General features: G+C 42.3%; 1 protein-coding gene across 9 annotated transcripts in view; it reads left to right on the top strand.

Moving 5' to 3' along the window:
- The window catches only part of PICALM (phosphatidylinositol binding clathrin assembly protein), a 114,837-nt gene that overhangs the window by 13,537 nt on the left and 73,918 nt on the right, over positions 1–27,382 (top strand). For all 9 annotated transcript variants that reach the window (XM_075919406.2, XM_075919405.2, XM_075919404.2 and 6 more), the window contains exon 2: positions 19,280–19,422. In XM_075919406.2, coding sequence (XP_075775521.1) covers positions 19,280–19,422 — 143 coding nt within the window. The remainder of the gene's footprint in view (positions 1–19,279; positions 19,423–27,382) is intronic.

Raw genomic sequence — 27,382 nt, forward strand, 5'->3', positions numbered from 1 at the left:
GAGTAAACCATTCTAGCCTTGATGGATCTATCCAGATAGCTTCTTCCCTCACTGAGGACCCAACCATTGTTATCTGCTGTTTTTAAGGTGTGTTTCTGAGACTGTCTTATTTGTTTCATGTCCCTTGAATTTTCCCCATTTACAGCCTCTTTTGATTTTACTCCACAAGCAATACTGACAGTTTTTTCTCATATAGAGTAAACCTTAGTGAATGGCAGCTGCCAAGAAGTTTTGCTCACTACAGTGCATTCAATAGTTATATTTTTCTCACTGGCAGATGTTTTAATCATTTCAATAAAATTGAAAGTTAATGTAAACTTGTAGTAAGCTAACTTTGCCATGTAATGTCCAATTTCATGCAGACTTCAGAGCAGCACTGCCATATATGTTGAAAGTCCTTAGTTACTTTGTAGTAGAAAGAGCCTTTCAGCATGAGTGTTTTCAGAAACTGAAATGCTGAATCTATAGGGGTGCTTTAATGGTGCCTAATGCAAGAACTAAATCTAGGATCTTGGTTTATCTTTTTAAAATTAAATGTAAATAGTTCATTATAGCTTGCTTGGAAGAGTGCCGCAACCCACCTCAATTACAAGACACAAGTAAAATCCATCCGTGTGTGTGTGTGTGTGTGTGTGTGTGTGTGTGTGTGTGTGTGTATAAATAAATAAATATATATAAAAACCATTGCAATGTCAGTGATAGGGTTATTTGAGATGTTTGGACACAGTATGTTTATGAAGTTCCCCTTTGCCAAGCCTTTTCCGTTTTTGTAAAACAAAATGCAAATTGAAATAACTATAATTCTCCTCCTAAATCAAATAAAAATGAACGAATAGGTTTACTGAAAGAGATGGGGGACACTAATGGAAAGAAAGCCCTACTAGCATAGTGAAGGGCATAACTTGATCAGCTGTCTCCAAGATGTGTTTTTTCATAGGAGATGCAGATCCAGAGGCAGGTGAAGCTTTTGTGGGGCTCTGGGTGGGAGGAAGTGGTGACCTCTCCCCATCTCTTCCTCTTGCCGTCTACTCCCCAAATGCATGCTTCTGCCAGGGAACAGGGTCAGGGTATGAGGGCTTGATTCTCTCTGCTTGCCCAGTGTAGCTAGCAGGGAGAAGGGAAGCTTGATCCCAGCAGGAGCACTAGGTGGGTGGCATCGAGTAAGTACCTGCACTAGAACCCTGTCTCCCGGTAGGTGCATGAGGTGAAGTGAGCAGGGGCACCTAGTTGGCCAAGGCCTTGGGCATGGCTTCTGTTGGTCCAGGGACTAATATGCCACTTGGCAGGGCATATGCTTAAGGGTCTTGGTCTGAAACAAAAATCGCAATTTGTTTCAAATAGTAAGCCCAGAGCAAACCTTTTTAATTCAGCTACTTCCAAAACGTATCTTTCCTCCAGTAATTTTGAAAGGAAACTAAGACATCAAGTTCTATTCTGGATTACATATTAGTTGACAGAGGAAAATGTGTTAAATGATCCGTTAATATGGAAGGTTAACATAAGATCCCCCAAACAGGGCTAGTGTTTATTACTGAGATAGGAAATGGAGTGAAGAGACAGTATGGTAGCAAGTGAAAGCCAAGGTAGAGGAAATCAAGATCATGCTGAATGGACAGAATAATTTGAACTGCACATAGGTAATGATTAGTTCTAAACTAACTACATTATCAGCAGAAAGATCTAGACAGCATTTTAGACAGTTCTGTGAAAATCTGTGTTTAGTGAGAAGTGGTAAAAATAAAAAAAATCAATTGTAAGATGTATACGCACTAGTATAGAAAGTTCTGCCATGACATCGATTGATGGTCACACTCACTTTAAATATTATTCAGTTTGGATCATCCCATCTGTAAAGCAACATAGTAGAAGTAAAGTATCCTGTGAAGGATGACTAAAACTAGAGCTGTGAGAAGACCTGTATGTGCTTAGTTGTTTGGGGTAGGTGTGCACTGCACACCGTTTAGAATGGATATAAATGGCAGTGTAGACAGTGAGGCTTGGTAGGTTACCTACATAGCTCTCTACACAACCAAACAGTGCCTTTCTGTAGAGTCCTGCTGCTTCCCCACTGCCAAAATCCTTCCTTTCTAGGAATGTGAATGACTAGTTGACTGATAAGCAAATGAAAGCAAATGACTGTTCCTCTATCTGAAAGAGGCAGCAATGGAGAAAAATGGGGGCGGGGGAAGGCTTCAAAGTGGAAGTGCCACATGGAGCCCAGGGCATGGGCTGGAGCCCAGGCTCCATGTGGCACTGCTGCTTTGAAATGCCGTGGAGAGCACAGCATTTCCTGCTTGAGTCACCCTGCTGGCCCTCTGTTTCCCGCATCATTTATTAGATTGGCCAATTAATTTAAATTTAACATCATTATTCCCTTCCATAGGGAAGTATGCCAGTATGCCATAGGGAAGGCTCCTGGATGGAGAGGTATCCAGGAAAGGCTAAGGCAACACCCGGCTGCTGGAGCCTTTCTGTAGTTCAGAGAGTTCCTGAAGTCTTTTTTGCCACAAGAAAAGAGATTCGAGCACTGGGGAAAGGCTCTGACTCTCCTCTACCACCAGGGCCTTTCACTGATGTATGGGATCAGTCTGTTTTTGCTGCAATGTCCTGCATTTTTCCCCATGTATTACACATGCCACCTGTGGTGTGCAGTACACATAGCCTTAAATGATTAAGACTGCTTTATCTGGGGTCAGATTGGAGATGCAGACAAGTAGTCAAGATATCAAGTTATTTGGGTGCTCTTGTTTACTTGGAGCAGCTTCTCTCAAATAGTGAGATGGGAGTAAGCTTTTTACATTTGCCTGCCACAGAAACTTATTTCTCTCCAAAATAACACTGCTGGGAAGCTAAGACGTGAGATGTAATTCTTAATTAAAGAGTCACCAATGAAATTGAAAGGGAATGCATATGAGAATTTTTGAAAAATGTACTCTGTGGAAAAACATTTTTTCTTCAGTGTCAAAAGTGATTTAGGAGTTTGTCCCCTTGAAACAGTGGCATTTAGGCATCTGTGTGACCTTGGAGTCTTTGGGAAAGGTATCCATATTGAATAATTAAACTGGCAACCTCACTGACTCAATTTCTGGCTGAGAGTTTTCCAGAGTTCAAAAGGATTAGACATGTATGAATTGTACGTAGTTACAGTCAACACTTCTAAGGTATATAAATTCCTGTTTCGAGACAACTGGATAATTGTCCTTCATGTGGGGTTTTACACCATTCTTTGACGTATATGTTACTGAACACTATGGATGTAAAATTTCTGTTTGGCTAATCGAATAGTCAATGCAATTTGCATCCATTATTCCATTAGTCGATAAAGGCATTTCTGCCTTTGAAGTGTAGCAACAGCTCCAGGACTGTTGCTATGCTTCAAAGGAGACAGTGCTGCAGGGATCACAGGGCCAGTAGGGGTATTAAGCAGTCCCCACTGACCCTGTGCTCTCTGTGGTATTTCAAAGCAGCAGCGCTGTATTGAGCCCGGAATCAGCTGGGGACTACCCTACTGACCCTGGGTTCCATGCGGTGCTGCCGCTTTGAAATGCTGCGTGCTATAAAAGTTATGACACGTCAAACATCCTGATTCTTGAATTGTAGCTGCAGGTGGCATGTAGTTGGGTGTCTCAAACCTTTAGCTGGAAATGCCACCCAGTACTTAATGCTGCATCTTGCTAGCTAATTCTATTCCTTATTTTTGGAATCTGTCTGGTGACATAATTTTTCCATTGCCTCTGTATTGGCTAACACTCAATTTTGGGCATGTTCTTTTGCCTTATGGGCAACTAACACCATTTGTCCCTATTGTAAACATAGTGGTCAGCACTCTACTTTCAAACAGATGTTTTATGAATTAGAAATCTCACTTTATTTATTTGATTTGCAGGTAGACCATATTTGCCTTGTTGTCATATAGTTCAGATTGTAATGTGGGAATACTAAACTAATTCAAGCAGCCATTATTGACCCTAACAGGGCTTGGAAACTGCTTGCATGCACTCATGTGTTATGCTGGCCCTTTTCTAAACCTCTCATATTTGTTCTCAGGAGCTTCAGGTTCTAGTTTTGGTGATGAGGATTCCATTGTGCTAGAGTCCAAAAAAGTCTGACCCAAAAGTTTACAATTTTTGCAATGGCACAGACAAACAAATGGAGGAGTACAAGGAAACATGAGAGGATAATGTTCAGCAGGATAGCCTGTGGTTTCAGCTCATCAGCAGCCTAACTCGCAGCATCACAGCAAATGTGGATACAGGGTGTCCCCGCTGTAAGTCACCCCGGATACATCCATTTTGCACTAAAGTCATTGACACTTGCATTTCAAGTCCTCCCATTCCCCGCTTTTAAATCCCTCAAAAAAAAAATTGCGCAAATGGAAATCAACCACGGGAAAAAATTCCTTGCTTTCAGTTGTTTTGCTATAAGTCCAAGTTTTTTGGGATGTATCTTGGACTGTATACCAAGGACGGTCTGTATGAGGAAGGTAAGACTACCTTTGTAGATATTCACAGGTATCTTCTCTCAGATATGATGAAGTTGACATGGAACAAAGCACAGAGATGTTAAAAAAAATTAGCGAGAGCGTGATGACACGACTGGCACAAAGTTGATATTTTGATAGTGAACGAGGGATGATAGGATAGGCTGTGAAGAGCTTTGAAAGTAAAATGAGCAGTTTGGTATAGTAGAGAAAGTGAGAGCCAGTAGATTAAATTAAAGAGTGAATGTCAAAATTAACTCTGATTCCTTATGTAATAGAGGGAGGATCATAGATCTGTAATCATTTTATTGTGTAATGTATTATTTTGGTAATAAAAGTGGTGGCATTTGGGAAATGCCAGTTTTCCTGCCCAATCAAGGAATCACCCAGGGAACTGACCTTCAAACCCCTCTATAGTAAATATGGCATGAGATTTTTAGGTGTGCTGAATTTACTATTTTATTAAATAGTACACTTAACACACTGCATTAGTGCAGGTATGCTGTAGTCCTATAGCAGTTCAATGAACATGCCTCTGAGAGATGACTGAATTGCTGGGAGGATCTTTCTTGCTGACATAGAGTTGTCTGTATGGGAGGATAGGCCTCTAACTCTGTAATTGAGGGGGTTGGATTTTTCACTCTGAGCGGCATAGTTATCCTGATGTAAGTTTGTAGTGTAGAGTAGATGTTATTTTACAGTGGCTAACATCGTAGAGTACTAAAGGCTTGTTCAAAAAGTTCCCATTGAAGTACATGTTAACAATTAGGCATGGCACACTTAAAAATTAAGACTAGCCTTGCTACATCAATCTGGACTGGGAAAAATTTATCACCGTGAGAAACGTAATTAAGTTGACCATTGGATATAAATTTTCCTAGCTAATGGAAATATTCTTCAGTTGATATCATCACAGGCTCTCAGCAAATTACAAATTACATTGATAGAAGGAGCTTTTCCATCTATGTAGGAAGTATTTACTCCATCTTCAGTGGCAAAGCTGCAGTGCCATATCTGTGTCACTTTAGTGAGTGTAGAGTGGGTATGTCTTTAGAAGTTATAGCTAAATCGAGCATTAATTTTTGTGTCCACTGAAACGTGCTCTGATTTCATCTAAATGAGTGTTTTCACGTATAAATAATAGTATGAAACATAAAATTTTAGATTAGACAACATTCTTCCTCCTTCATTCAAAAGAAAAACAATCAAGATACAAAGTATGTAATCACCCAATGAAAACCGATTGGGTATACAGTAGGGATATAAAATCCCTTTTAATTGGTTAACCAGTTCAATGGGAGGTTGTGGAGCAGCCTGCCCCTGCCTGCTGAGGAAAGGCTGCTTTGACTGGGCTGGAGTGTTCCTGCCTATGGCAGGCAGAGGGCTGCTTTAGTCCCTGCTAGTTAACCATTAACATCTCTAATATACAGCCAACAACTTATCAGTCATAAAAGTAACTTTAATATAAAACGAGTTTGGTTAAATAATGAGCCGGGGGGGGGGGGGGGGGAGGCTGAATCTTATCTTGCCTGTTAAATTCTGGAAGATTTTGGGCTGTATTTGTTTTCTGTAGGGGCCCCTTAAACTTGATTTCCATTCACATTTTTGAGGCCTTTCCTCTGCATCCTTTGGACCCTAACTCTTGAAATGACATACGGAGAACTCCGCATACAGCCCGGGGCCAGTAGGAAGTCCCACTGACTCCGGGCTGCATGTGGGTGATCCTGGGCTCCATGGCTTTGAAATGCACAAGAGCCCCTGCTGGGGACTCTTGTGCATTTCAAAGAAGGCACCCACATGCAGCCCAGAGTCAGTGGGACTTCCTGCTGGCCCCGTGCTTTATGTGGAGTTCTGCATTCTTCCTTTGAAATGTACAAGAGCCCCAGCGGGGCAAATGCTTATCGGATAGTCAACTTGTCTATAACATCCTGAACACAAATCAGATATTCAAAATGGTAACACACACAAACCTGTCAGGGAACATTTTAATTTGACTGGGTATGATGGAGTGTATCAACCCCACGCTGGCTTGAGGGATTAACCAGTTTGGGCTGACCACAGCAGAGGAAAGAGCTTCTGACAGTACCCCCGGAGCAGCCACCTCTGTTGGCCCAACGTCTGTGCAGTCCTCACTGCTGCAGCAGTAGCCACTGTGGCAAGTGGATGACTGGGAGAGCTATTAACCAGGAGGACACAGGTGGGGAATATACTGGCCAACAGCTGGGGTAGGAAGTAGCCCAAGAAGGGGAGCTGGAGGCCTCCCGGCAAGCTTGGCGTGTTTAGGGGGTACCTCCCACTGGGAGGGCCTGGGCTTCCCTACCCCCACTTCTCTTTACACCCGGGAGGGTGAGGTTGGGGGGTGGGGGGAGGGAAGAGAACCTATTGCAATAGAGACTTAGCCACTGGGCCTTATTGCCATGCAGATTGGAGTGCTATAGATTAGGCCACTAGGCCTTACTGCCCCCCTGCCTGGGGAGACTATAAACTTGGCCCCTGGGCCTTACAACCCTGCTAATAGGTTGCTAGAAACTAGGCTGCCGGACCTTACTGATTGAGGCACTACAGGCTAGGCTGCTGAGCCATAACACCCGGCTGATAGAGGCTACAGGGAGGTCCTTGTCAAAGGCTTTCTGAAAATCTAAGTATACTGTATCTGCTGGATCCCCCTTGTCTGCATGTTTGTTAACCCCTTCAAAGAACTCTAACAGATTAGTAAGACATGATTTCCCTTTACAGAAACCATGTTGACTTTTGTCCAACAAATTGTTCTTCTACGTGCCTGACAATTTTATTCTTTACTATTGTTTCGACTAATTTGCCCGGTACTGAAGTTAGTCTTACCAGTCTATAATTGCCAGGATCGCCTCTAGAGCCCTTTTTAAATATTGGTGTCATGTTAGCTACCTTCCAGTCATTAGTTACAGAAGCTGATTTAAAGGATAGGTTACAAACCACAGATAATAGCTCAGCAATTTTCCATTTGAGTTATTTTAGAACCCTTAGATGAATGCCATCCGGTCCCGGAGATTTGTTGACATCAAGTTTTTCTATTTGTTTCAAAATTTCCTCTAATGACACTTCAATCCGGGACAGTTCCTCAGATTCATCACCCACAAAGGATGGTGCAGATTTGGGAATCTCCCTAGCATCTTCAGCCATGAAGACGGAAGCAAAGAAATCATTAATCTCTCTGCAATGGCTTTTTCGTCCTTGATTGCTCCTTTTATATCTTGATCGTCTAGGGGACCCACTGGTTTTTTAGCAGGCTTTTTGCTTCTAGTGTACTTAAAAAACATTTTTCTATTTCTTTTTGAGTTTTTGGCTAGCTGTTTCTCAATCTTTTTTTGCTTTTCTTATTACATTTTTACACTTGATTTGACAGTGTTTATGTTCCTTTCTATTTATCTCACTAGTATTGGACTTCCACTTCTTAAAAGATGCCTTTTTGTCCCTCACTGCTGCTTTTACATGGTTGTTAAGCCACGGTGGCTCAAGTCTCTTACTATGTTTTTTTTTTAATTTGGGATATACATTTAAGTTGGGCCTCTGTTATGGTGTCTTTAAAAAGTTTCCATGCAGCTTGCAGGGATTTGGCTCTAGTCACTGTGCCTTTTAACTTCTGTTTAACTAACATTTTTTTTGTGTAATTCCCCTTTTTGAAATTAAATGCCAGGGTGCTGGACTGCTGAGGTGTTCTTCCCACCACAGGAATGTTAAATGTTATGTTATGGTCACTATTCCCAAGTTGTCCTGTAATCGTGCTCTCCTGGACCGGGTCCTGTGCTCCACTCAGGACTAAATCGAGAATTGTCTCTCCCCTTGTGGGTTCCTGTACCAGCTGCTCCACGAAGCAGTCATTTAAACCATTGAGACATTTAATCTCTGCTTTCTTCCTGAGGTGACATTATGCCTATTATGTCAATCTCCTTCTTTAATATGAGGTATTCTAGTTCACCCATCTTATTAGTCAGACTTGTAGCATTTGTGTACAAGTACTTTAAAAATTGCCACTGTTTATTTGTCTGCCCTTCCCTGATGCATTGGATTCCTTTATATGCGGTTGGTTGTGTGCTCTGGCCCATTTTTTGTCCTCTCCCCTCCTCTTTCTGACTACAGCCTAGAGAATCTCTATCAATGGATTCTCCTCTAAGGAAGTCTCCATCTGATTTGTGTGTTTCTCCGCACCAATCGGCTTTCCCCCGTCTCTTCGTTTAAAAACTGCTCTACGGTCTTTTTAATGTTTAGTGCCAGCAGTCTGGTTCCACCCTGCTTTAGGTAAACCAGGTCTTACCTGGTTCCAAGTCAAACTGCCTATGTAACCTTAATTTTGTGTCTGGTGTGAACACATGGATAATACAGTATTTAGTGTTATAGTCACAATTTTCTCCTTTTTTGGAGGGGGGGGACCTCTGCTTCATTTAGGTGATTATTGGTTGATGCACAGTGAATGTTGCAGGGAGGTATACTAGTTCATTCGTACATTATTTTTGTCTAAATACTGTCTTCACTGTTACATTCTTCATCCATTTACAGTGAAATGAGAAATCTTGTATCTACATGCATGTACTTCCAATAAACTATGGTGGGACTTCTATAAACTTTTTTAAAATCAATGACCATGCATAAAGTCTTTGTTTTGGTGGATTATTTTGTGTATAGTTTAGTTTTATTTGTTTTCTGCTTTAAAACTGACTTTGTTCCAGTACATGGCAGAATCTAAACCCTTTCATCAGGTCACCTAAAACCATGTTTTAAGCTTAGGGTCTAGAATGATCAATGATGAATATTAGAGTACTACCACAAACTGGAGCTATGAAGACTGTTATGTAATAATAAATACCTCCTCTCCAATGTGAAACTTACTGGACTGTGCTCAGATTATTAGAAAATGCTACATTCATTATAGTTGTTGCTGTGTGCTTGGCCTTGAATGGTCAAGCACATAACATCTGCTTTGCAGTATAGTTAACGATCGTGTCATCTTTCTCTTCAGCTCATTTGAAGATAATCCATGTTACTGCAAAAGAATGCTTTATTGGCCATGTGTGCTCTGTAGAATTTATTAATATTAGAACAGTTTCATAGGCAAAATAACCAAAACTATTTAAAAAAAATCACTAGTTAAAATCACTAGTTGTGTTTTAGTCTCAAGGGCTTTTTCTGCCAAAAATATGCGAACTTAATCCGGTATATTAAGTTCTGTGGAATGGATCCACATACCCATGTTTGAAAGAAGAAATCCACTTTTTCTTGACCACAATTGTTATGAATTTAACCATTTACTTATCAGAATTCGTTTACCTACAAGTGTGAAGTTTAAAATAAATTAACTGCTTTGTGAAATCCAGCAGGCTTCGTTGTCAGCAGTTCACAACTTTGTATCCCTGCAATGTTGAAACCAACATGCATTTTTATCAAAAGCTTTTTCTCTTTGTAGTGTTAAAAAAAAATACAGCTACATATGATAAGCAAAATTGTAGCATTTTCCTTAGCTTTTTTGTGTGTGTTGTTTTTTCTGAGCCACCATAATGCATGATATTTGTAAAGGATTCAGCACATCAGTATGCACACTTTTGTGATAGGGCTAATAATTAGGACTCTCAAATGATTTTAAAAAATTGTGATTAATCATGAGGTTAAAAAATAATTGTAATTTTAATTGTGTTAATAACAAACCATCCATTTAAACAATTTTGGATGTTTTTCTACATTTTCAGTTGTATAGAATAGAAATTATACAGTGCTCACTTTACATTATTTTGATTGTAAATCTTTTTTATCTTTTTTTATACTGCCATGTGCTTAGTTGAAAATTTTACATTAACTTTTTCATATTGAAATCTGTTTCACTGTGATGCTACAATCCACAAATTTTAATTGTTTAATTTAGGGCTTACTTTCATATAGATCATTCACAGCTTTTGTGCTTTCAGCATACATTTATGATAGGTCTACTTCTATAGTAAGTAGTAGAGATCTAAGTGAATAGTTGACTAGCTGATAAGCCTACGCTTATTGATTAGTCGAGTCGACTACTCACATTTCCCCTTTTCCCCTTGCTGTCTCTGTCCCTTGCCGTCTTTGTATCAGCAAGGGGCGGTGAAAGCAGGATCCTGTGCTGGGTTGGTTGAGCCATCTTAAAAGCTGGTTTTCCCCCCAGCACCGTCGATAGGGACCTCAGCTCATTCCCATCTCGCAGCGGGTCTAGGACCAAACCCCACATAGGCTCTGCAATTTAAAAGGCAGTAGGAGCTGGAGAGTCTGCTCCCTGGCTTCTACTATGTTTTTAAATGCAGAGCTGCAGTGGGATTTTGTCCCAGACCTGCTACGAGATGAGAATGAGCTGAGGTCCCTATCAACTAATCAAGTACTTGACTAAAATTTCTATTGACTACTCAATTAGCAAATTAAGCTCATTTTAACATACCTAGTTAGTAAAAGCAAGAATTTTTGGAAATTGCATTGGACTTGCAGCCAAATATATATATTTTTTTATTATGCAGGTTAGACCTCTCTGTTCCAGCACCCTTGGTACCTGACTGGTCCCAGATGATGGATTTTGTTGGACCGGGGAGGTCGTTTCTGGCCCCCCTGCAACCAGCCGCCTCCAGACCTGACCCCACCGCCGGCATCGTGGCTGGCTCCCCTCTTTCGCTGGCCCCCGTTGCCCTGTCGGCCCCCAGTGCCCTGCCACGCAGCTCCACACACACTTGGACTCCCACTGCAGTGCCCAGCAGCCTTGCTGCTTCCACGCACTGGGGCCTGCTACAGTGCCCGGCAGCTTCTCTGCCTTTGCAAGCCAAGCTACAGCTGCAGGGCCTAGCAGCCCTGCCACCTTTGCGCCCTTATTCCTGCTGATCCACTGGGTAGTCCTGCTGCCTTGAGTGCTAGGCCCCTGCGGGGCAGCCCCAGTCCTGCATGTAGGGCTCCCACTGCTGTGCTGGGAGTTCCATTACTGTGCCTGAAGCTCTCACTGCCCTGACAGCCCTTCAGGGCTGCCAGGCACTAGCTCTCCACCCCGTCTCTCTGGTCCTGGAGAACCAGAGAGTTTCAACCTGTATTAAGTGTACTCTGCTCAGTAAATTTTGTGAATTTATTCAGAACGACTAGAGCATCTTTCCTGTAGCAATGTGTTTGTGCATTTTTTTGCCATCAGTTTGTTCGAGCATGTAAGAAATATTTATGCCATATTGCTTGGGAGATCTTATTTCCCAGAGAGAAAATGGGATACCGTTTGGGGCTGGCTTGAGGATTGCCCCCCCAAGGTGTGCACCCAGCTGAGTGCATGCACGCTTCATGAGACAGTCACTGGTCATTCCAACCCTGCTGCCCCCTCGCCCCAAGGATATCTTTTTAACCCTGCTGGACCCCTCTGCAAGACTATCGCTTGAACCCTCCTGGCAGGCTGTGCCTTGTCCCTCTGTATGGGGATGGCATCTCTGCTCACCCACAAAATGTTCCTCCATACCACATTCTACTTTTTTTTTTATAAAAGTGGATATTTGTTCCATCTGCTTTTGCCATGAATTACATGTCAGCAAGAGTGAACAGTGCAAATGTCCACTTAGGCCAAAAAAAGTGAAAATGGCCTCAACAAGGCTTAAAAAGAGGCTGTTTCAGCCAAAGCAGAGTGTACAGTCATGCTACATAAAGCTCCTCTAGCCAGTTTTCTGTTTAATACTTCAGTGAAGTCATAATGCAGAATGCACAGCATCAGTTTAAGTATGTGGCAACAGATTAGTATCAAACCCAGGAATATGAGTTCACTTGGACTTCTAGGAGAAACTGGTGGTGTGGGGGAGCGGACAGGCAGCCTTTGTTAGAATGCCAATACTTGAATTACAATAGGAAAAACCAAAAAACAAGCCAGCCAAGCCAAAATGCCATTTGTTTACATACTGGATCGCTGCAATATGAAAATTGGATATATTAAGCAACATTAATAATTAGTTCCACAGGCTTGTGGAGTTCTTGCTTTGATGCTCTTTATGATGAAATATGTAATTAGAATAAATAAAAACCGGGATAATGGTCATGACCTTAATTTCCTTGGGTTTGTTTCAAGACTGATAGCTTGTGGTATAGTTCCATCTTCCTCTTCTTACTGCTCCTTTGGTTGGAAGATTTCCTAAAATCCACTAGATATCTATAAACTGGCTACTTCCTAGGTCTGCAGTACTTCCACTTCAAATCTTGGTCCTGTTTCCCTCTAGGTATACATAAAGCTTACATGGCAAAGAATAATTACTCCTTTGTGTTAGAGTAATGAGTACAGAATAATCCTGTTTATTTGATTATAGTGTCTAGAATTGTCATGTCTGGGAATGTAACCCTATTTTCCCCATTTTATTCTTTAGTTCTATAATATGTTTTCATATTGTAACGTAGTTTTCTAGGAACATAATTACCATGTTACATAAAGATTTACTGAATATGTGCTCTGACACAGTGGCCAAAAAGGCTAATGTGATTCCTGTTTATGCATACAAGGATCACAAGTAGGAACAGAGGTTATTTTACCTCTGTTCAGCATTGGTATGATTGCTGCTTGAATACTACGTCTAGTTCTTGTGTTGACAATTAAAGACTGATGTTGAGTAAATGGAGAATGTTCAGAGAAATGCTACCAGAATGATTAAAAGATTAGAAGATATGCTTAGGGAAGGAGACTCAAGGAGCTCCATCCATTTAGCTTCAGAGAAAGTTAAGAGGTGACTTGAATAGTCAGTAAGTCCTTTGGCCTATGTTTAGAACAAATACTTGTTGGGCTCTTCAGCATAGCAGATTGTATAGCATCAGGGTTTTCTACCTGTGATTAACCAAATATGTTTCTGATTTCTACGGGGGTCTGCTTCTCCATTTGAAATTTTTAGGGGTCCAGAAATAAAAAATGGTTGAAAACTACTTGTATAACACAATCCAATGGCTTGAAGTACAAATTTGTGCACATTTGTGATAAATGAACTATTGTGTTTATTCTAAAAGATTTGCTCTAGACATTTTTTGGAGGAAATTCTGTGACTTGTTTTACACAGACGGTCAGACTAGATGATCACAGTGGTCTCTTTCTTGTGGCTTTGGAATATATTTATCTGTTCAGCTAGTTAACAAACTGGGTACACATGGTGTACAGGTCTCCTTCATGCGGAATGGAAAGTTTTCTATTTTAGCAGTATTCAGTTTTACACTGAGGAATAAATGTGGTTAAATGACATAGTATGTGTTTTGTCTGTCTTCGTAAAATCTTAGTGGGCTTGTCCATGTTTTTTCAGGTTGGGAAAAATTACAGTAACCCTCCTTCACTAACAGGTGGGAGAAGGCTGACTACAGTTTTTATTACAGAGAAGGTATTATCTAAACTGAAAGATGAAAGCAGCAGTTATGGTAGCAGTCTTGAGTTATTGAATTTTGACTGATCTCCTTAGGTGTGGTCAGAGGTGTGGGAAACACTTTTTTTCCGGAGTGGTATATCTGAGTTTTGGAAACATTTTCAGACTGCCATTTATGAATAGGAACATTGTGCAGAGTGCAGGTTATAGCTTAAACACTTAGGAAATATTAATACACCATATGTACAGTTTTCGCATATGTTCAGCTTGCAGTATGTCCAGTCAGTGCTAATGACGTAAACCAAAAGGTTTGAACTAAAAATAAGTTTTCATTTTCAAATCAGAATTTGAAATGTTCATCATAATTTTTAGAAACCATACTTTTGTATGGCTTTGTATTGAAATAGTACATATAAGAAGGGGGGGAAGAGATTGCTCAGTGGTTTGAATATTGGCCTGCTAAACCCACGGTTGTGAGTTCAGTGCTTGAGGGGGCCATTTAAGGATCTGGGGCAAATCTGTCAAGAATGATACTTGGTCTTGCTGTGAAGGCAGGGGACCGGACTCAATGACCTCTCAAGGTCCCTTCCAGTTCTGAGAGATAGGTATATCTCCATATTATTAAGAAGGGATGCAAGAACTGCCAGGAATTTGTTCTGGTGTTTTCATGAGTAGACAGTGTTATCCTTGCTTGAGCACTGCCTTGAGTATGTTGGTTTGCTTTTGATGGAGAACTCCCACTCTCACAGTAGCCAGGAGACTTTGAGAAGGATTGTAAGGCAGAACACCTCCTTCTTGCTAGCTGGAGGGGTAGGGAAGAGTCTCCACCTCTTGTAGCTACTGGAAAGTGGACTAATATATAAGATTTCTTGTAATAAAAAAGGAAGATGGAACTCCCACAGATGGTCTAAGGCAGTAGTCTCTGACCTTTTTAAGCACAAGATCACTTTTTGAATTTAAGTGCAACCCAGGATCTACCTCTGTCCCAAATACCCTTGCCTCGTGTCCTTCATGCCTCTTCTCTGAGCTCCTGTCCCTGCTCACTCCGTCCTCCCTTCCTTTCACCAGGCAAGATCAGAGGGTTGGGGCACAGGCTCTGGTCTTAGGCTAAGGGATTTGAAGAGCGAGATGGACTCTGAGCTAAGCCTGGGACAGAGAGTTAGGGTGCATGATGGGGTTCAGGATACAGGCTGTGTAAGACAGTTGGGTCCAGGGGACTCAGGACTAGGACTAGCCTCTTGGCCAAACAAGTTAGGATCACCTGTCAGAGGCTACAAAATCTACCAGTAGATTCCGATCTAAGGATAGTATGATAGAAATCCTAGCACTCTTGCCTTGCCTAGTAAGCATTGCAGTGATTCTCTATAGCCGTGGTCCCCAACACGGTGCCCGCAGGCGCCATGGCGCCCGCGGGGGCATTTGCATGCGCCCGCCAGGTTCTTGGAGCTGGCCTGGCCCCGGGTACATGGCGCGGTGCTTGCGGGGGGGGCTGCCCCCGGGTGTGCAAGTGTCCCCGCCCGGCGGGCGAACGGCCACGCCCCCTGGCGCCCGACAACCACAAAAGGTTGGGGACCACTGCTCTATAGTGCCTTGCTTTCGGTATTGCTAGTGAGGGCCTCACCCTCATCTTTCATATTTACCCCTGATCAGTAGGTTTAATCTTCGTGGGTAGGTGTTTGCCCTCTCATGCCTCTGTATGTAAACTAAAATTGTGAAATATATGTTCCAGCTAACTATACAAAAAACAGTACAGGTAGTCCCTGGGTTATGTCAGTCCAACTTAAGTCTGACCCCTAGTTACGAACGGGGGGGGGGGGGGGGGGGCCGCAGCTAGTGCGGGGTGCCTCCCGCACTGTCGCCGCCTCCGGCGGCGCGGGGGGCACTTCTCTCCAGCAGACCAAGGAGATGCGGAGCTAGCCCCCCCCCCCCCCCCCCGTCCCCTCCAGCAGACCAGGGAGACACGGAGCGGCTTTTCTCGATGCGTAGGACGTGGGTGGCGGGACCGTTGAGACGCGCCGTGATCCCGCCGCCCACGTCCTCCGCGGCGAGAAAAGCTGCTCCACGTCTCCCTGGTCTGCTGGGGGGGGGGGGGGGCGCAGCTAGTGCTCCCCCCTCTCCCCCCAGCAGACCAGGCTTTTCTTGCCGCTGGTCAGTTTCAGCACCGGCTGAATCAGGACGCCTGGGGTAGAGCGGCTGGGGGTCTGATGGGTTGGTCCCACAGTGCCAAGGTGCGGCGCTACTGGACCAACCCAGCAGCCCCCAGCTGCTCTGTCCCAGGTGTCCAGATTCAGCTGCTGTTGAAACTGATCAGCGGCTGATTCCAGGAAGCCTGGGGCAGAGCAGCTGGTCAGTTTCAACAGTGGCTGAATCTGGATGCCTGGGACAGAGCAGCTGGGGCGCTGCTGGGTTGGTCCCCGCAGCGCTGCACATCGGTGCTGCGGGGGCCAACCTGGCAGCAACCCAGATGCTCTACCCCAGGTGTCCCCAAGTCAGCTGCTGCTGAAACTGATCAGCGGCTGATTCCAGGAAGCCCGGGGCAAAGCAGCTGTGCCTCGGGCTTCCTGTAGTCAGCCGCTGGTCAGTTTCAGTAGCAGCTGAATCGGGGACACCTCGGGTACAATATGTACCAGTTCCAACTTACATACAAATTCAACTTAAGAACAAACCTACAGTCCCTATCTTGTACGTAACCCGGGGACTGCCTGTATATTCACATAGTAGGAATTAAACACAGCAGTGAAATTTATATTAGAATGTCTAAGTGCCCACCAGCAACCTATACTTTCTCCAGACTCTTATCTGGTGATGTGATGGGAATCTGTAACAGTCTCTTGTTAAGTGCAGGAAGTGGAAGATTTAAAAACAAAACTGTTGTAACTGTTATCCTTGTTCCCTATTGACAGTTGTATGTATGTATGTATGTATGTGCAGGACTAATCTGCAAGAGCTGCTTATGTATGTAGCAAGGTCTGTCTGAGCTGACAGCACCTTGCATACCATGCTTCTGCACTCTGTTCTTTGCCTCACTGCTGGTGTGATAATTGCTAATAGAAGTCAAATGTAGCTATCCAAAAATATTTTATTAGCTAGAGTTAAGTAAAGTCAGTTCATTCATATGTAAATATTGGTGACATAATAGCAGAAAATTTGGAAGCCTTATCAATCCATTGATAACATGCTATGATAGTTCTTGAGAGAGAAAATTGTGTGATCTCCCTTTCCCTTTCTTCTGATTTGTGGCTGGTTAAATTGTACTCATTTGAGTTTCGATGGCAATTCTTCCATTGCAGGTCTCTAGCCACTTACTTCATTACAAAGCCCAGCTTCTCAATGGTGCAAAACATTGAATTTTGTAAATGGTAGTTCAGTACATTTTGTGATTATTTTGGGCGCTGTTTTCTTGTCCTGACATTTTTTTTTTTTTTTGGTACTACTCCTGAATGTAGCAAATTCTGGACCAGTGTAACTTCAAGTGCATTTCTTGCTATAGAAAATTGTCTCTTGAATGCGTTTTCTAGATACTATGTTTAAATCAGATCAATTTAAAAATGAATTACTGTAAAACTGTATTTTGTTCAAAATTGACATCACATATATAGTAGCCCAGTGTCTGTGCGTCTGTAACGCTGACGTACACAGCCACACCCCCTGGCCATGTATGTCAGCGCCATGCCCCCCTTCCCCTCGCTCCATGGTGGTTCGGGCCACACGGCCCCCCTGGACATCCCTCCCCCCGCCAGCGCTGCTTCCCTCCCCCCTTCCCCCTCCCCCCCATCCTCCCCTCCATCCCCACAGCCCCCAATCTCCCCCCTCAGCTCTGCTTTCCACCTGCCAGCCCCGCCCCCTTTCCCTTCCTGTCTGGTGCGCTGTGGCACGCTGCGCCGCTCCCAGCTGAGCAGCGCTACCACCGGACCCCGGCGGAGGTGGAAGCGGCCCTTTGTGGTCCGCGCTTCCCACGCGTGGGGAGCGGGGACCCCAAGGGGCCACTTGCCGTCGCTTGCTTCCCTGCCGGGGCCCAGCTGAGCACCACTCAGGTGAGCCTGGTGGGACAGGAAGAGGGGCGGGGTGGTGATGTACATGGCCAGGGGGCGGGGCCGTGTACATCACCACCCAGCCCCCCTCCCTCGTGGCAGCCTGGCTGAGCAGGCAGCACTCAGCCAAGCACCACGGTGGGAGCGAAGGGGGATGGGGAAAGACGGGGGGGGGGGGGAGAGAGAGAGGCAGGAGAAGGCGAAGAGAAAGACAGAGAGAGGCAGGAGGTGGAGCAGAGCTGAGAGAGAAGGAGGTAGGCAGGGGAGAGAGAGAGAGAGTGCGCACTCAGGAGAGAAGCCCTGAAAATCCTGTCTTATGACGGATTAATTGGCTAGTATTTTAATAAGTCCCATTTTAAGATTTTAGAAAAATCAAACCTATCTGAAGATGGCTTTCTTTGCACAAAGGCCAGAGTTAGTCAGACTTTTCAACCTCTAATCTGAAGTGGTTAACTTGATTCCTTAAGTTGTTGCATTCATGCTCATTTTTTTTGCATTCAGCATAATTACATTTCTGAAATTAAGGTTGCTTGTATGCTTGCTTTCCCCATCTATCTAAAATAATCATATGGGCACACATTCTGATGCCACTTAACCAAAAAATAAAAATAAAAATCATTCAGTCCAAAGAGTATAAGGACACTTCTATGTGATATGGTGACTGAAATATTTTAAGACCCTGTTTTTGCTGCCCTTTAATGGGCTGAGAGAGAAGTTGGAAGTAAATATTATTTTCCCAGATAAATTATATGCAGCAATTACATTTTGTGCAAGAGTGGTTCTCTCACATAGGAAAGATGGATGATTCATTTGTTCATTTTAGAATGGCTTAAAATTGAAAAAGTCAATAGTGTGCATGGAAAAAGTACTCTTTATTGAGAAATAACATAGAGGAGGGCTAGAAATGGGACTACATGACTCAGAGATCTGATTAACAGGATAGGAGGACTTTCATATCTAGCTCACTAATTTGAGTTTGACCAATGTCAGTGGTGATAATGTTACCCTACCGTTGCATGGCTTTTCAGTGGTCTGTAGGAAATAGTGTCAGTTTAGTTTGTAATAGACAAGTGTTAACTGCAATGGCAATTTTCATGATTAACTAATGGTATAGTAAAGTATGAGCAAACACCAAAGATTAAATAAGCATAGAAAGTGACTCTTAACTGTAGAAAGCCATTTTTAGAATGAAATTGAGAAGCATATTTTTAATTATACTATGTATTCTGTGGCTGAATGACACTTTTTAATGACTCTCAAACTGCAGCTCTGAGATCTTCCTAGTGAACTACAGTGTGACCCTTGATAGCTAAATCGGAGGTAGGAAAGACTGCATAATCTCCATAGAATGAAAAACTGAAATGTATATCATCATGCTAACCAAGTTTCAAGAAAACTAAATGTATAAGTAAAATAACAATTAATTTTCTTGATTACAGATTTAATCCAGTGCACAAATGAGATGAATGTGAACATCCCACAGCTGGCAGACAGTTTGTTTGAAAGAACTACAAACAGTAGCTGGGTAGTGGTTTTCAAATCTCTCATCACAACCCACCATCTAATGGTGTATGGAAATGAGGTAATACAGCTTTTGTATTCAAAAAATTGTATCTTTGCTATAAAGATACATCATGGAGATGGCTTTGACTAATTACCTTTATAAGAAAATGTTCAGTATTTCTGCCTTTGTACTTAATAGGAAGTAAGAGGGCTATAAGAGAGGGTTATTTTTATATGCCAGTACCGTTTTTTTTATTATTATATGAATTTGAAGAAATAAAATTGTTATAGGATCATAAGAGCCAAAGGTGAGAGACTTACTAGGTCACCGAGACATGTCTCTACCAAAACAGGCTTTTTCTTTAGAGGCAGAATTGTTCATAAATTGTATGATTTTCTCCAAACTTTTTAGTTGGGGACCAATAATCTTTTTATATTTGATTTTAAAATATGTAATGCTTACAGGTGACCAATAGGTACCCAGTAGTTAAGTTTGCAATAATTATGACCTAGTAGTCCAAAATGACAAAATGAACATAACTAATTTTTTTTAAAAAGTAGTAATGCCCCAGCAGTCTGTGTTTTCATTAACAAATTTTGTCTGTGCACAGAGCTTTTATTAAAATCCTTTCAGTAAAAATGTTTTAAAGCTTAGCTGGAAGATATTAAAATTATCTTGTCAATCTTAACTTACATTTATAGCCAGTTGTGTATGAAATGCTTTGAGGTTTGTTTTTTAAGCATGAGTGAATAGTTAAGGAAAAGCAGGTAACAAATATACTTACAATTCATCAATTCCTGAAGTAAATGTGCACATGCAAAATACTGTTTCACATTGCAACAGCAGTCTTAACTTAGTAAAAGAGTCTGTTAAATTTTTTTAATTAAAAAAGATAGACAGATACAGGCAGTCCCCCGACTTACGCGGATCTGACTTATGTCGGATCCGCACTTACGAACGGGGCTTTTCTCGCCCCGGAGCTCACGGGCGGTGGATCGCCACCCATGTCCACCAGGGCGAGAAAAGCTTCTCCCGGTCTCCCTGGTCTGCTGGGGGGGGGGGGGGTTCCAGCAAAGCCGCTGGACCCCCACAGCAGACCAGGGACTCCCGAGCAAAGCCGACCAGGTGGGGGGAGTCCCGCTGCCTGGGCGGCTTTGCTCCTGTCCCCCTGGTCTGCTGGGGAGGGTCCAGCAAAGCCACTGGACCCCCCCCCCCCCAGCAGACCAGGGACACCCGAGCAAAGCCGCTGCCTGGGCGGCTTTGCTCCCGGGCAAACGGGCAAAGCCGCCCAGGCGGCGGCTTTGCTCTGGTGTCACTGGTCTTCTGGGGGGGGGGGGCCAGCGGCTTTGCTGGACCCCCCCCAGCAGACCAGGGGGACAGGAGAAAAGCCGCGGCGCACGCTTCCTGGAATCAGCCGCTGATCAGTTTCAGCAGCAGCTGACTTGGGGATGCCTGGGTTTCTTAAGTTGAATCTGTATGTAAGTCAGAACTGGCATCCAGATTCAGCCGCGGTTGAAACTGATCAGTTTCAGCAGTGGCTGACGCCAGTTCCGACTTACATACAGATTCAACTTAAGAACAAACCTACAGTCCCTATCTTGTACGTAACTCGGGGACTGCCTGTACTGCAGAGTTCCTCATTTCAGGGTGGATTTGATTTTAAATGAAATTGAATGTTCCCGATTAGTGATTTAAATCAATTTAATCATGTTTTTCTATGTAAGAGGGCATTCTTGTTAGTTGTTACAACTTTAATACATATTCTTCACAACTCAGAGAGATGTACAGTTTGTACCTCTGAAAAACAGCACTCTGGTACTGCAACATCTGGGATCTGGTATGACCATGGATGGTTTTGGACCAGAAAGCCCAGGAGCCTAAGGCAGGAGGGTAGGCCTGGGCTGAGCGCAACAGGGTCAGCAGCCCAGCTAGCAATGTGGGGCCACACAGCAGCAAGTGGCTGGAGCCTGGTGGCGGGGGGCCGGGACTGGCGTTCCCCAGGAGCCTGGATGCTGGTGTTGGCCCTCCCGCCGCCAAGTGCGGGGGCCAGAGTTCCCTTCCCTCTCCCCTCAGGAGTTACCCTGCCTCCGCCCCACTCGGAAGCACGGGTCTGAAGCCCTCCCCCCATCTGGGAGAGCGGGGCTAGAATGCCACAGCCTCCCGGACCATGGGGCTGGAGCCACTGTCTTCCCCCCCCCCCTTCCCCTCGGATTGCTGGAGCCCAGCCAGGTTGTAGGAGGGCAAGGCAGGATGCCTGCTGTGGGGCAGTCTGCTGGCAGCAGGCGATCGGTTTGGGGGCCTGTGGCAGGGGACCTCCCCTGTTCCAGCAAATTCTCTCGTTCAGGACAGGTCAGGTCTCAATGGTGCTGGACCAGGGAGGTCAAACCTGTAGGTTTCATTTTTAGAAGGTACACGCTATACGTTTTTTTAAACGGTGATTTATTTTGAAAACTTTTCACATTTAGTTTTATAGCTATAGCAGAAAATGAATTATTTGCTATTTCATTTACCAAAGGTAATTGAAGCCTATATTTATGAAGTCATAGTTCACTTATATCCAATTGAAGAGGTTAATGATTAATATTTGGAGGATTTTCTTGCCCTGCTGTTTTAGAGGAGACATCACCAGACAGACATTTAAATTGCTTTATTTAATTATAACAACAATTTTCTATATTCTAGACTTTTTTTCAACAGCAAATGTAATATTTAACAAAACAAGAATATAAATTTTTTGAATTTAGGTAAACATTCAAGTTTTTTTAGAAATCAGGTTTGTTTTTATTTAACTATTTTAGCTAAAAACCATTTAATAAAACGTTAAAAAAATCAACTCTTGTCAGCCAGGCCATCATGAAAAACTTAAAATATTGGCTTCTGCAGCTAACTTAATTGTCTTCACCTTCCATTTTTCTGTTTGTTCATAATCTGGAAAAGAAAAACAAGCTGGTACAGGAACCCACAAAGGGAGAGGCAATTCTTGATTTAGTCCTGAGTGGAGTGCAGGATCTGGTCCAGGAGGTAACTATTACAGGACCACTTGGGAATAGTGACCATAATATAATAACATTTAACATTCCTTTGGTGGGACGAACGCTTCAGCAGTCCAACACTATGACATTTAATTTCAAAAAGGGGAATTATGTAAAAATGAGGAGGATAGTTTAACAGAAATTAAAAGGTACAGTGACCAGAGTAAAATCCCTGCAAGCTACATGGACACTTTTCAAAGACACCATAATAGAGACCCAACTTGAATGTATACCTCAAATTAAAAAACATAGTAAAAGACCTAAAAAAAAGAGCCACCGTGGCTTGAGCACCATGTAAAAGAAGCAGTGAGATAAAAAGGCATCTTTTAAAACGTGGAAGTCAGATCCTAGTGAGGTAAATAGAAAGGAACATAAATACTGTCAAATCAAGTGTAAAAATGTAATAAGAAAATCAAAAAAGATTTTGAGGAACAGCTAGCCAAAAACTCAAAGAAATAGCAAAATGTTTTTTAAGTACAGTAGAAGCAGGAAGCCTGCTTAAAATCCAGTTGGGCCCCTGGACAATTGAGACACAAAAGGAGCTATCAAGCATGATAAAGTCATTGCAGAGAGACTAAATGATTTCTTTGCTTCTGTCTTCACTGCTGAGGATGTTAGGGAGATTCCCAAACTTGCACCATTCTTTGTGGGTAATGAATCTGAGGAACTGTCCTGGATTGAAGTGTCATCAAAGGAGGTTTTGGAACAAATTGAAAAACTTAACAGTAACAGATCACTGGGACCAGATGGCATTCACCCAAGGGTTCTGAAAACTCAAATGTGAAATTGCGGAACTATTAATTGTGATTTGTAACCTATCCTTTAAATTAGCTTCTGTACCCAAGGATTGGAAGACAGGCAACATAACACCAATATTTAAAAAGGGCTCTAGAGGTGACCCTGGCAATTACAGACCAGTAAGTCTAACATCAGTACTGGACAAATTAGTTGAAACAATAGTAAAGAATAAAATTGTCAGACATGTGGAAGAACATAATTTGCTGGGCAAAAGTCAACATGGTTTCTGTAAAGGGAAATCATGTCTTACTAATGTATTAGAGCTCTTTGAAGAGGTTAAACATGCGGACAAGGGAGATCCAGTAGATATAGTATACTTAGATTTCCAGAAAGCCTTTGACAAGGTCCCTCACCAAAGGCTCTTGTGTAAATTAGGTTGTCATGGGATAGGAGGGAAGATCCTTTCATGGATTGAGAACTGGTTAAAAAACAGGAAACAATGGGTAGATATAAATGGTACATTTTCAGAATGGAGTGGTGTAACTAGTGTTCCCCAAGGGTCAGTCCTAGGACCAATCTTATTTAACTTATTCTTAAACGATCTAGAGAAAGGGATAAGCAGTGAGGTAGCAAAGTTTGCGGACGATACTAAGCTGTTCAAGATGTTCTTCACAGTCTGCTTTGGTCTTGACTTTCACAAAGATCTCAACAAACTGAGTGACTGGGCAACAAAATGGAAAATGAAATGTAATGTGGATAAGTGTAAAGTAATGCACATTGGAAGAAATAACCACAACTATACATACAATATGATGGAGGCTAATTTAGCTACAACTAATCAGGAACGAGGTCTTGAAGTTACTGTGGATAGTTCTCTGAAAAGTCCACGCAGTGTGCAGCAACAGTCAAAAAGCAAATAGGATGCTAATAATTATTTTAAAAGGCATAGAAAATAAGATGAAGAATATCTTACTGCCCCTATATAAAACTATAGTACACCCACATCTTGAATACTGTATACAGATGTGGTCTGTTCACCTCAATAAAGATATTTTGGCATTAGGAAAAGTTCAGAAAAGAGCAACTAAAATGATTAGGGGTTTGGAATGGGTCCCATATGAGGAGACTGGGACTTTTCAGTTTAAGAAAGAGGAGACTGAGGGGGGGAATATGATAGAGGTATATAAAATCATGAGTGGTGTGGAGAGGGTGAATAAAGAAAAGGTATTTACTTGTTCTCATAATATAGGAACTAGAGGACACCAAATTAAAGGGTAGCAGGTTTAAAACTAATAAAAAAAAAAAGTTCTTCAAACAGCGCACAGTCAACCCATGGTACTCCTTGCCAGAGTGTGAAGGCTAGGATTATAACAGAGTTTAAAAAAGAGCTAGATAAATTCATGGAGGTTAAGTGCATAATAGGCTATTAGCCGGGGGGTAAAGAATGGTGCCCCGGCCGCTGTTTGTCAAAGGCTGGAGAAGGATGGCAAGAGACAGATCACTTGATCATTGTCTTCAGTCCATCCCCTCTGAGGCACCTGGCATTGGCCACTGTTGGCAGACAGGATACTGGGCTGGATGGACCTTTGATCTGATCCAGTATGGCCATTCTTATGTTATGTTTTTAAACTCTCCTGATTTTTCAGGTCCCAAACAATTTCTCAATTAGAAATGAGTTAGTCCAAAGGAAGAAAATATAATTTCTACACCAGCAGAAGAAGCTACTGCTATTAAAAGTGAGATGATCTCTTCAACAGTCTTTGAATAGAAGTGCTTTAAATGATTTCCACCAGTTCACTGGTGTGACTTTCTTTTAAAATATCAGCAATGAACATATATTTCTTGAGTGGTTCACCCTTAGCTCTAAAGTTTTACTTTTTGCATTATGGAAGGATGATTGCTGGATGCACACATCGTAGCCAACTCTTCATCTTCAGCAATTAAAGTTTGACCCTGCTACCGAGTTTTGAAAAAATTTGCATGAAAATGAGTTGGAGATGGTGCTTGTCCCATTTTTTTTAATACTTGTAATTTAACTGTCATTACATATTTCTCTCTTTAAGATCTCAGTTCCTTCCAGGTTTCAGCAGCATCAGCTGTTTCCCTGCATTTTGTTCAAGACTACAGAAATAGGCTTCTGGTTACACATTGTATGTTCAGTGTTTTTCTTAAGCCCAATGTTGAGAATTTTGGCTGTGATAGTGCCATCTTTTTTCACGATTTTGTTTACAAACTTCCATCAAATTAGGCCAGTTCTTGATACAGTGCACAAATCAGTCCACTGCTGAGGTCCATTTTACATCTTGTAGGAGAGTTAACTTGGTCCCTCCCACTTTTTTCAGAGAAACTGCTGCAAAGTGGTTGTTAGGGAATTATTTTGAAATTTCAACAGCGTTTACCTTTATTTCTGTAACACTGAAGTGTTTAGCTAGGAGGTACATCAGATGAGCACTGCAACTATATGTTATTAGATTGGGATGCTCTTCTAAATTCCTTCTCATCTTGGATATATTTGCAGCATTGTGACCAAGCTGCATGCTAGACATTTGATCCCCCCACACACACACACAGTTTCTTACAGCTTTTATTGCTGCTACTTGTAAGTATTCTGCTGTGTGTGCATTTCCTGATGCATCAATTGTTTTTGTGAGGAAGACATTCCCTTCTGTTGTCACACAAGCACATATAATAGAATCATTGTGGACATTGCTCCACCCATCAAACTCAAGTTGTTTTATCCTCTAGACTTTTTGCACACTTCTCTATTTCTCTTTCATACGCTTTATCCAGCAGTTTACCTGCAACATCTGCTATTTTGGGTGTACTGTATCCTGGTCTTTAATGACTGAATCATGTTAATGAAGTATGGGCTCTCAAGCATGCGGGAAGGAGAGTTTGTTGAATAAACAAACTGGGCATTTTTTTCATTAATTACCTCTTTTTGAAATCTACTGGTTCTTTTTTAAAAACTTCTGCTTATTTCTGTATGTTGGAGATTTTGGGGTTTTTTTGCTACAGGTGATAGTTATGTGACATACATGATGTGACTGAAACCCTATCATTGACAGATAACTCAAACTATAGGAAATGATGGTGATTTTGAAGGTGGATTGTCTTCAGAATTCAGTATGTTGAGGATGGATTCTCCTAAACAAAATAAGTCAAGTTATATAATTACTATTACCATACTGCTCACTTAGTATTACTTGTTCCATTCACTGATACTCAGTATTACTTTAAAGGTGAAATTGTAAAAGGTAGATCTGTCCATCTCAGCGATGTGTTTTTATCACAACTGCATCACAAATGACAGTACCATAGAGTAACAACTATATTTTTTGCTCAAACGTGAGAATTCAGAAATAAACCAGAAGGAGGACAGGCAGTCCTTAAGAAAGAAGTATGAAGTAAAAAAGTTTACCAGTCTGAAGATCTTGCATGTTCAGACATGTTCTTTTCATCATCTTCAGCGCAGCAGCCTCCTGATAACACTTCTCGTGATGTTGTTTCATTCGGGCAACTGGGGCAATCTTTCATTTCTTTCTTTGCATTTAGTGTGCTTGCCTATCTTACCTATAGGCAAAGGAACTTCCTTAAAATATTTCCAAAATGAGTCTTTTATGACCTGCTGCCATTATAGGTTTTCCTTTCCAAGGAGAGAATAGTATGGTTGATCTCAAATCAATCATGGCTACACTCAAAGACCTCAAGACTTCTGAAATATGCTGCTCAAACAGATTCACTTCTCTTTCTACTGCCTATATCTCACTTCTGACATTTATCTCCAGACGTCTTCTGTTTGTCCAGATCTATTCCACCCCAGCAATCTTCTGTTGATTGAAGTTTTTGAAACATTGCACTTTTACAGTCAGGTAAGGGACTGAATTGGTGTACCCAAATTTGCAGAGGGACGGGGGGGATAGCTCAGTGGTTTGAGCATTGGCCTGCTAAACCCAGGGTTGTGAGTTCAATCCTTGCAGAGGCCATTTAAGGATTTGGGGCAAAAATTTGTCAGGGATGGTACTTGGTCCTGCTATGAAGGCAGGGGACTGGACTCAGTGACCTTTCCAAGTTCCCTTCCAGTTCTAGGAGATAGGCAATCTCCATTAATTTAAAATTTAATTTAAATTTAAACAATAGGGTTGAGATCTGTTAATTTCTCACTTCTGTATATTTACTTCAAAAATTTTTTGCTATTTATCAATCATGTTATCTCTGGAGACACAAATCCATAGTTTGAGAACTGCAAAACTAAACCTCTCTAATGG

The sequence above is a fragment of the Pelodiscus sinensis genome, chromosome 1 (assembly GCF_052426305.1).
Source record: "Pelodiscus sinensis isolate ZL-2025 chromosome 1, ASM5242630v1, whole genome shotgun sequence".
Taxonomy (NCBI): Eukaryota; Metazoa; Chordata; order Testudines; family Trionychidae; genus Pelodiscus; species Pelodiscus sinensis.